Source organism: Saccostrea echinata, unplaced genomic scaffold (assembly GCF_033153115.1).
Source record: "Saccostrea echinata isolate AGI-Se365-2 ecotype Australia unplaced genomic scaffold, CSIRO_AGI_Sech_v1 ptg000033l, whole genome shotgun sequence".
Classification (NCBI taxonomy): Eukaryota; Metazoa; Mollusca; class Bivalvia; order Ostreida; family Ostreidae; genus Saccostrea; species Saccostrea echinata.
In genome coordinates, this window is record NW_026889782.1 from 25,942,280 (window position 1) to 25,954,251 (window position 11,972).

At 32.7% G+C, this 11,972-nt stretch overlaps 1 protein-coding gene across 1 annotated transcript; it reads left to right on the plus strand.

The window, feature by feature from the left end:
* The first annotated feature begins 470 nt into the window (after nucleotides 1–470).
* LOC133198323 (ficolin-2-like) lies at nucleotides 471–5,166 on the plus strand. Its single transcript, XM_061334428.1, has 5 exons — nucleotides 471–516; nucleotides 885–1,033; nucleotides 2,378–2,474; nucleotides 4,518–4,685; nucleotides 4,919–5,166. The coding sequence occupies exons 1-5, from the start codon at nucleotides 471–473 to the stop codon at nucleotides 5,164–5,166; spliced, it is 708 nt and encodes a 235-aa protein (XP_061190412.1).
* The last annotated feature ends 6,806 nt before the right edge of the window (nucleotides 5,167–11,972 follow it).

Consider the following 11,972-nt stretch of genomic DNA (forward strand, 5'->3'; position numbering starts at 1 on the left):
ACAAGTTTCCTCCCAAAATTGAGGTACCTTACCAGGCATTTGTGCAAGATACCAGAGGGTGATGTTTTATTTATAATCCTACTGGTGATCTTTGGAATTACATATATTACAGTTTTTGATGTACTTATTTTTAAGACATTAGAAATCACAAAAGAATGACAATCATGAATAATTTGTATATATTACGAAGAGATACAGAACAGGTATTTGAGGAACGTGTCGTAAGACATTAAAGGAACCTTAAATTAATATTTAAACAGAATTTAAGCCATGATAAAGCTATCAAATTACATTTACATGTACACTAATTAAATATTGAAATACAAGCATTTATTTGGTGTTTAAAAATAACAATCAAGTTCAATGAATTGGGGGCTCCCATCTTTCGGCATCTTAGTGGATAAGATGTCAAATATAAACACTCTACCATATGTCATTCAAAAGTTATCACCAAAATTAAAAAGTCAAACATGAAGGTCAAGGTCCACGGGGTCAAAAGTCATAGCATGCTTAAATGTAATACACATGTCAAATATGAAAGCCTTATCTCTTCTCAATCAAATGTTATAAGGAAAAATAACATTTTGAAAAGTAGGTCAAACTTCAAAGTCAAGGACACAGGGTCAAAAATCATAGTGTATTTAGAAAGGCCTTGTCACAGATAGTATACATGTGTAACTCGAAAGCCCTGTCTTTTCTCTTTCAAATCTTTTGACCAATTTAAAGAAACGTTAAATTTCTTGAAAAGAATGTTAAATAAGACTCCTAAAAATTTCAATAAACAAACTCTATATTCCTTATTTTGCTCTGCTCCCGATTTATATTGTTCTAATGGCTTATGAGCTTGATTACTGTTCGTTATCTTCATATTTCTTTTTTTTCAGCTCCTTCCACAGCTCCTTCCACAGATTGTAAAGATCTTCGAGATAATGGTCAGGCTAATTCCGGTGTGTACGAAATTTATCCCTATGGGACGAGCTCCAGACCTGTCAGAGCTTATTGTGATATGGACGCAATGGATGGAGGATGGACGGTATATTATTTTATATGTGAAGCTGATGTATGACACGTACATGGAGAAAAGTTTTGTCAGCATGAAATAAATGAATTACGCTGTCCCTTCCTGTGATTACGTACTGATAAAATGGAATTTACGAGGGTTGTCCATAAAGTTTGTGGATAAAATACTATATTATCTTAATATAGCCCACACTGGGAAATGTGTACGATAATATTTTAATATAGATCATGAACTAGTAAAAATATAAAAATTAAAACAATACACTCTAATTAACGATTGTTATAGGTGTAAATAATTTGTATATGCTGACACACGACCCAGTCTGACGTAAAACTAATTTCATTTTAACGTCAAAGTTGGAATTTTGAATTTTTCACACGTTCATGGACACACGTTACATTTTCTTTATCATGCCTCACTGCCAAGTGCTAGCAATAATATTCATGTGTTGATTATATTTGATTTAATATTTGAAATTAAAAAGAACCCACAATAATTTACGAGCGTCATTAATAGAAACGGTTCGCATACACAGGCTGCTCATCCCAGTCCGACCTTGCGCTAGATATTTTACAACGTCACAAATAGAAATATCTATTTTTCATCACAGGACGTGTGTTTTCCACTTCTTGTAGTGTCTTTGAAAATGTAACCACCTTTGAAATATTGTCTTCACCAATCTCAAATCAATAAAGTAAATATATTCCAATAATTTTGAGTTCTTTGAATAATTTTTTTTTTGTGTCTGACCTTGTTTCAACCATATTAAAACATAATTTTATGATTGGACACTGATTTTTCTGTCAATTTTTAGCACATATTTCTTGGAGTTTTTGTTTAGTATTTTCAGTCTATATAGTAAGCAATACTTAGATAGAGGCTATTTGTGATACATGTAATTTTTGTTAAGCTTTGTCTTGTTTTATATAGAAAAAGATAATTTTAATCCAGACACTTTGTTTTTAAGTTTATTGCGTTTTAAGCTTGGTCCGTGAGTACTATCTGCGACCTCTTCAGACCCCTATTTTTACAAAATATTAAGTTCCACCAATAGAAATTAAACTATTCTGACTTGGATCTTCATAAAAAGGATTTTGATATACAATAATGTATATATAGAACCATTTATTTTGACAGAAATGTCATTGTTCACGAATTTATGGACAACCCTCGTACATGTATCAATCTTTTGGAAATAACTCATAATCAAGCATTATGAAAGTTTTTATATTCTTGCAAATATGACTCAGAAATGATAATCTACCGAAAGTATTTAAGAGAGATTTGCGAGTACCTCCTCACACATATACTACAAATAATCGTCATAATGAGGATTTTATTTGTTATATTTAAAAGGCCATTCAGAAACGAGTTGACGGATCTGTAAGATTTAACAAGAGTTGGACAGAATACAAGAATGGTTTTGGTTCTCCGGAAGGGAATGTCTGGATAGGTAAGAATGAAATTTGATTAAAATTCTAATAATTTTTTTTGTAACATAAGGTTTGAAGTTATTCGAAAATTTGATTTTTAAACAGTAATACATATTTTGCAATATCAAAAGCAATTGAAATGTTAGCCGTATGTTGGAATTGTTATCTCGCAGAACAGTTAAGGTGCCCAATGGATTTGTCGGCGTTTTTTTTTTTTTTTTTTTTTTATAAAATCATTCTAATTCCGGATATCCAGTTGCTGTGGCCTTCAACTGGACATTTAGACATATCGACGATGTATTATAAATAGCTACTTTCATTCATATGTACATTCGATAAATTCCAGTGAACTTGAAATAAAAGATACCATAGAGTCTGACGAATCTGTTTCATATTTGGTTTTCTTCTAGAAAAAATATTAATGGTACATGTAACCTGACAACCAAGATTTATTATAAATGTGATGAGTTCAATGTTTGTCGTCAGCGTCCCTTATTTATGTAGCAATATACCCTTATCACTGGGGCTTTTGTCTCTCAGTTGATTCCATAGGCAAGAGCGCATTCTCTGCATACGATCAATTCTTAAAAAGAGGCAAGCAATTATTCAACAAGTTGATTAAACAAGGATAGCAACAGTCTCGTTTAAAGTCATCATTTCCCAAGTTCTATGGTCAGTAAAATCTATCATTATTGAATGCAGACTGAGGTTTTTCATAGTATTTGTTAGGCCATTATTTAAACACTGAATTGTCTAAGGATTTCGCAGTTTGTCCGATCATGACAATGAGCATACGGCGGGCTTGACCGGTCTACAGTGGATGCTTACTCCTCCATGGATCCTGATTCCACCTTTGATGGTTTTAATGGTCCGTGTTTGCTCTGCTCCCAATTTGTATTGTTTTAAGGGACTTCTGAGCTTGATTACTGTTGTTATCTCCATATGTTATTGAAAACGATACGATTTTCTATTTAGACTTGTCGGATATGATATTACGTGATATTAGCACATATGCTCACAACTAGTTTTGAGGTTACTCTTAAATTTCTGTAGGACAAGGGAATAATCACATTAAAATTCTAACTTTAGTTCATTAATGTTTTCAACACCCCTGGTAGTTTTTGAAAAGTGCTGCAATCCTAGATAGAATATGCTATATCATTGTTAAAATGATATTTGTTTAGCTACATGTTGAACTTTTAGTCGGTGAACTGAATTAAATATATAAAGAAATCATTCATTCTCAGGATTTCACCAGGATCATAACACTTTTCGGATGGCTTAATATTTCTCGAGTTTATGCGTAAAAGTTAACTATGATCAAATGTGTTATGCCCATGCACCAGAAATTTATAAAGACCCTTACATTACCCTTCAGTGTACCTGCATACAAATATACGACAGTAACAGTTAAATAGGAAATGTACCAAAATACATTAATAATAATATTATCAAGCCATTTCTTCTAAAGTAACGGTCTCTTAAATATCTGAATTTTTTGTTATAATTTCGTTGCGAAAATATTACTTATTAATAATCCGCCTCTCACCGCATAAAACATCGTTCTTACGAAAGTTTTACGACAAAACGTCATACTGACAATTTATCACGATTTATGACTTGTTTATACCTTGCTATGTGGGGTTTAACTAACGACAAGTCAGCTTATCAAAATAACTTTTAATGAACTTTAATTTTCTTGTACCGTTTAAAATTACAAATTACAAATCATTTTATTTTGTGGTATTAAAAAAAAATTGTTAAATTTGTGTGCTGTTATTGTAAATATTCCCCATAATCATTAGGTCAGGCCTCCTTATTGTAGCCTAATCTGTGCCGTTTTTTTTCATGAATAAATTTAAAGGAAAATAATAAAAGAGTGATAGAGATATGGAAAACAATCTCTCTGAGTGACATGATCACACTCGATTGGTCTCCCTTATTGCCAATTACTTCTTAAAATATCAACACTAAAAAGTTTCAAAGTATTGTTTATTGATGAAATAGTTAGGAATTCTGTTTATTGCAGTAACCTATCAATTAATATCAAGGATATCTTTCAGGAAATGACGTTATCCATCAGTTAACAAAGGGAAAGAACTCATCCCTCTATGTTTCTATCACACTCTTGAATGGCACGACACTGTATCAGTTGTACGATGGATTCTCTGTTTCCGATGAAGCAGAAAAATACAAACTTTTCCTGACGGGAAGCATCAAGGGGACCTTAGGTATGTGACTTATAAAACCTAATTGTTTGATATCTAAATAAAAAGAGATCTTATCAAGTAAGTGTATTGTTATGATGTATACTCTGTTTAACTTCCATTTTATCTTCATTTAAAGTTACAGTATTTGTATTGTATGATATATGCGTTGTTTTACTTTCGTTTTATCTCTATTTAGGTGACAGTATATGTATTGAGGTATGCCTTGTTTTACTTTCATTTTATTTCTATTTAAGATGACAGTATGTTGGACACACATTATGGTCGTTTGTCTGGGATGTACTTTAGTACATTAGACAGGGATAACGACAATCACATGATAAACTGTGCTCTTCTTCTCGGAGGAGGTTGGTGGTATAACGAATGTCACAAAGCTTTCCTCAACGGGCCCTGGTCCAAAATCAACTGGAAACAGGTCTGGGGTTCCATAATTACAGATGGAAGAGAAGTTAGAGGGACGATGATGCTTATTAAGCGTAATTAAGTACATCATATATTGTCCTGATCAACAAGTAGAGTGTATCCAATCCAATAGGACGTTTACTAGTCGTAGGCTCATGATCCTAACTTAAATATTTCGAAAAGTTTGTGTTAGACCTGCAAATATGTATACTGTTAACATGATAAAAGAGATCGATCACAGTTCCTTACTTTTTTGTTTATATATAGAGAGAGTAATCTAATTTTATCATAAGAATTTTCAGGAGATATACACGTAAATTCACGTTTCTGGTGATCGTTTGTATCGTATAAAGTTATTGAGAAAAAAGCATAGTATTAGTTTATTTTATGAGAGAAAATTTACCTTGAAAATTTCTTCTTCTTTTCAGAAAGAAATGTTCGTTTATTTTCTCTGAATTATATAATCTGTATCAGTGATTTTCTTTGGGGGAAATTTACCCCGTAAATTATTGCTATCATCAAGTTGCAATGTTTGTTTATACTTTGAATAATATATACTGTATCATTGATACCCTTTAGAGGAAAAATTACCCCGTACATACTTGCTATTTTAAGAGTAATGTCTGATTTTTCTAAGAATGACATAAACTGTATCAGTAATATTTTTGAAAGGAAATTTACCCCGTAGAGATTTACTACCTCCAAGATATTGCAAAGCATAAATTATGTATAAATAATATTCTTTGGGTGAAATTTGCCCGTAAAGTCTTGCTATCAAAAAGATAGTTGCTCCTGCTCTGAAAAACTGTATATAAGTTGTGTCAGTGTCATTTTGAGATGAAATTTATCCTGTAGATTCTTGCGATTTTAAAAATGTTTGCGAACCATATATACTGTAACAGTGATTTTCAGAGGGGGGGGGGGTTACCCCGTTAAGGTTTTCTATCATCAAGATGGTTGCTTTTGCTTTCAATCACTGTATATAACCTATTTCAATGTCATTTTTAGAGGAAATTTACCCTGTAGAGTTTTTCAAAGTGTAATGTTTTCTATGAGGAGTGATTACTGTATCAGTGATATTCTTTAGGGGGAAAATTAACCCCGTAAAGTCTTCCTATCTAAAATATGGATGCTTTTGCTTTGAATTAATGTCTGTAAACTGCATCGATATCATTTTTAAGAGGCAATTTACCCTGTAGATTTTTGCTATCTTTAAGATGTTGTGAATCATAAATACTATATCATTTGGGGGGAGGGGGAGGGTTTACTCCGTAAAGTCTTGCTTTATCAAGATGGTTGCTTTTGCATTGAATTACTGTATATAAACTCTATCAATGTCATCTTTGAGAGAACACTTACCGTGTAGAGTTCTGCGATTTTCCAAGTGCAATGTTCGCTTTTTATAAGAGTAGTGAATTCTGTGAAATGTGTGGAGATATGGAACAGTATTCGAGCTCAAATGTGCATTAAACATTACAAAATAGGAGCAGAGGAAACACGGACCTCTAACACATCAGAGGTAGGATCAGGTGCCATGGAGAAATGTGCATCCCCTGCCGACCGTGTGCTCCTTGTCATGATCGGGAAAAAACGGAAAAATCCGTCGACAATTCAGTGTGTAAATAATGGCCTAACAATTTGTATGAAAAACGTCATTGTCATTGTATCGACCATAGAACTTACGAAATGATGACTTTAAACGAGACAGCTGATATTCTTGTTTCATTAACTTGTTTGTCAATAATTTACCTCGTTTTAGAAATTGTACATACGTAGAGCATGCTCTTGCGTATCGAATCAACTGAGAGATATATACCCCGTATGCAGTTGATGAAGGTAAATTGCTGCATAAGTAAGGGAAGTTGACGATTGAAAAGTTAAAGTCATCACGTTTATCATAAAGCTTGGTTGTTAGATTACCATTAACGTCCTTTTCAAGTAAAATATCCAAATATGAAACAGATGTGTCAGATTCTGTGGTATCTTTTATCTTTATTTTAGTGTTTTCTTCTTTTCACGTACAAGATTTTGGACAAATTCTGCTTCATATGAGTACAAAAAAGGTCTGCTAATAACGGGGCGCAATTGGTACCCATGGAAATTCCAATAGATTGTTGGAAGACCTGGTCTCCAAAAACCACATAGATATTGTCAATCAGAAACTCAAGCATCTTTTTAATGTCAACTTCAGAGTACTTGTGTGTACAATCAGAATGTTTTTTAACAAAATAATTTTGCAAATGACCAATGACAAGGTAAGTAAATTTACGAGTTCCATTTTTATTGAAAAAGCAGCTGTCAATGATATCAAAAAGCCTGGACTTTAATTTATCGTGGGGAATGGTTGTGTATAAAGTTGAAAAGTTTTTAAGCTGTTGATTTTGGTAAAATCTTGTGATTTCAAATTTTCCAAAAGTTCCTTGGAATTTTTAAGTATCCACATCTGATTTACACCACTTCTCGAATATATTGTTGCACAGTACTCTTGAAGTTTCTCCTTCACTACTGTTAATATCTTAGTATCTTAGTGAGGAGTAAAGAAAGAGGCTTTGTTGAACATTTACTGAACCCGCTATGTATCTTTGTTTGTAAGTAGGTTTGTAGGTAAACTGTATCAATGTCATTTTTGAGAGACAATTTACCCTGTAGATTTTACTATCTTTAAATTGTTGTGAATCATAAATAGTGTATCAGTGATTTTCTTTTTTTTTTGGGGGGGGGGGTCCATAAAGTCTTGCTATCATCAAGATGGTTTTCTTTGCTTTAAATCACCAGAAATAAACTCAGAAATTTGCGATTTTTCTAAGTGTGATGTGCGTTTTTTCTATGAGTAGTAAATACTTTATCAGTGATATTCTTTGGGGGGAAATTTATCCCGTAAAATCATGCTTTTAGGGAGAGGTTAAGTTTGCTTTTTGCGAATAATAAATACTGTATCAGTGATTTTCTTTTGTAGGAAATTTAGCCCACAGAACCTTGCCATCCTTTTATTGTACATAATGCTGATTTTTCACAATCTTACCAATAAATATCTTATGAAACTGCATTTTTGTTAGGTTTTATCAATACCTAAGGGCAAAAGGCTCGAAACAGAAAAAAAAAATTTCTGTTTTGATTTTGGAATGCGTTTTGTCCATATTTTCTCTTAAATAAATTTGTCAAAAACGTGTGCGAAAATTTAAAATTCTATAATTTTATCCACATTTATCAATTTCATGGTGAATTAAAATAAAGTATCACTTTCTTAAAATAACTCTATTCTGTTTAGATAATACGCACTTGATTTTTTTTTAATGCATTGATGTAAAGAAAAAAGTCAGTGCTTTATAAGCAAGTTGTTATGGTACTAACAAAACCGATGCTATTAACACTTTTTTGTCAGGATAATACATTTCCAATGAAAATATTATGCTTTGCATACGTAGGACAGTCCTAGTGCAATTTTGCTTTTCTCTGCAGTTTGTGCATAATACGTTAAAAAAAGGTGTAAAATGTTCTAAATATAGACATCCTAAACAGGATTATGACTGGGCGAATTTAACACGGAGAAGATTTGTTTCCAAGTGAGAATGGGCGAAAATAGTCCTGTATACAAAATCTATCATATCACAATCCTTGATTTATTGGGAGATTCTTAGGGGTAAACCGAATACATCAGGATAATTATACTATCTATCACATCACATACTTTGGTTTATTGGGAATTTTTTAGGTGAACGGTATACATCCGGGTAATTATACTATCTATCACATCACGCCACTTGAGTTCTTGGGAGGTTTTAGGGGTAAACCCTACACATCAAGGTGATTATACTATCTATCACATCACATATCTTGGTTTATTGGGAGTTTTTAGGTTAACCGTATACATCCGGGTAATCATACTATCTATCACATCAGATTCCTTAATTTCTTGGGAGGTTTTTAGGGTAAACCGTATACATCCGGGTAATTTTAATATCTATCACAGGAGACACCTTGATTTTTGGGAGGTTTTTAGGGATAAACCGTAAACATCCGAGTAATTATACTATCTATCATATCACAATCCTTGATTAATTGGGAGGATTTTGGTGGTAAATCGTGTACATCCGGGTAATAATACGATCTATCCCATCAAATACCTCGATTTCTTGGGAGGTTTTTAGGTTAACCTCGTACATGCGGGTAATTATATTATCTATCACATCACAGCACTTGATTTCTTGGGAGATTTTTAGGTAAACCCTATTCATCAGGGTAATTTTACTATCTATCACATCACATACCTTGATTTCTTGGGAGGGTTTTAGGTTAACCGTGTACATCTGGGTAATTATACAGTCTATCACATCACATACATTGATTTCTTGAAAATTCTTTAGGGATAAACCGCCTACAACCGGATAATTAAATACTCCTTCATCACATCATAATATTACCTTAAGAAACGTTTTTTAACCTTATATTATGATATTCTATTAATTTTCCCTAATTTGTAACTGGGTAGAAGTAAGAACTGCTTTTCATCCATATAAATGTGTAAACTCCTTATTTTTTCTTTCTTTCTTTCTTTTTTTCTTTTTTTTTTTTTGCAGTCTGCAAATTTAAATTTAAGAATTTTTAGTTTACTAGCTTCATTGAAATCTGGAAACAAAAATTATTGCAGTGTATGAAGTTTGTAATTTCTCAATCGTTTTTCCATTTAAAAGACCTTGATTATGGTTTCAAGCACCATCCAACGATATTTATTTTCATCTGTTCTTCAAATTGAATTCTAGTTATACCTAGGTTGGCTTATGCTTACATGTATCAGAAAATTGTCTTTCTTACTACGTCGCAAATGGATACTTTCCCTTTGAATGCTTGTTGGTTTAAGATACATAAGTTAAATTTTATCCTTTTATAAGTTTTTGAAGGGTATGGGTGTAGTAGAACAACAAATCATATAAATGGAGCTTAGAACGTTTATATGTTATGACACCGATATCGGCATTTCAGTGATGAAATTATTTTCTTTCCTTCTTCTGCAAAAGTTGATCTCAATGGCTCTTTTGCATTCAGTGCCAATGTTTTGACATTTGACGGCAATGAAAGACTAATTTTGATATTTGGACACCTGTGACGTATCAGAACTGGAATACAAACGACGAGGGTGAGACGGCAGTTGACCCTATCTTTGGCCTCCTTTTGACTTATCATAACGACGGTAGGTGGCGCTGGGTTGCTGAGAGGAAATAGACCTACTATACAGGAGAAGACGGACTAAAACTTCCCTTTATTTGTGAGGATTCTCCGTTTTATTTGGAGCCGGAAGAGTGTTCTATTACGAAATGTTTCATTTTTTTTAAATGAAAATAAATTTTAACGACCATTTTATCTTTATCATTGAAAAAATGGTAATGTCAGACTAGTGATTAAAAAAATGTAAATAACTGAATGGAATCTTTTAAATTTTATATAATATATTTGTCTTCTCGGAAGACATTTGTCCTCAAGTTTTTAATAAAGTACGGTTAGCATGTAGAGAGAATGCAATTGTGGCGTCTCGTTATCTTTGCACTTCTTCAGGAAAACTTACATTCAGATCTCTTCTTTCCATACGTAGGAAATAAAACCTAAACCCAAGTGTTATTAGAAATTTTTTATGCACCCGTAATCGAAGATTCGTGGACATATATATTTTGCTCTAACCGTCCATCTGTCTTTCTGTCTGTCTGTTGGTCAGTTTATCTGTTTGTCTGTTAGTCCGTTAAAGAAAATCTTTAACCTTACCCATAATTTTTGATTGGTTACAGAATGGCTTTCATTCCTTTCATGTGTATTCCATGCGAAAAGACCTTTCCTAGGGTGTAAATATTATTGAAATTTTGAACTTGATCTTGGAGTTTGACACACTTTTTAAAAAAATTACCAAATTTTAATCTTGGCCATATCTATTGAACGGTTAAATCAGGTACATGTAATTGCATGCTCCAGGTGTTCATTTCTTAAGACAAGACCTCTTCTTAGGTACCAACAATGTTGACCATTTGACCTTGACCTTATGAGTTTGACCTACTTTTGAAAAACGTAAACCTTGACCGTAATTTCTGAATGGTTAGTGCTAGGGCTGCCATATTTCACCGCTTTATTTCTGGTGACAAGAGCTTTTCTTGAATACCGACATTTTTACCTTTTGATCTTGACCTCAGACTTTGACCTACTTTTAAAATCTTCGGTCATAACTTCTTAATGGCTGATTCTAAAACTTTATATATTTTACCTGTGTATTTCTTCTGAAATTTATTCCTTTACTATTTGTTTTGGTCCTTTGTACTTACTTTTGAAAATCTTTAATTTTTGGCCATAATTATTGAACTGTTGGTGCTTTTATAGCCTTTAGATACTAAGGGTAAACTTATTGTGACAAGACCATTTTTTGAGTACAAACAATGATGATCTCTTGACCTTGACCCTAGAGTTTGACTTGCGAATGACAACCTTCGCCATAAGCGGCCATACGAAGGCATCATTGTTTCCCCGAAACATCTTGTTGTTTTAACATCAGCTTCTAAAACTTTTTTTCTTTATTGGATTTCAAGTACCAAACTGCAGTCTATAATTTTTTTGGTAATATGTATCATAGTCCATACACCGCATAATTGAGAATGAATTGTCTTAACGCACACTTAAGCATTGAATCATTTTTTTTTAAAAGATGGTGTCTCATTATATTAACTGTGCGTGCAATCAAATTGAGAAACGCGCGCTACCGCATTATGAATATTTGTTTGCACTAATTAGATTCGAGACTACATCTTTTAAAAAATAATGATCTAACGCTTATATATACTCTTTTTTACTCCTTGCCTTTCTTCATTTTTTTTTTAAATATTTGTATTATCCCTTGGGTAAATTACAATTAAT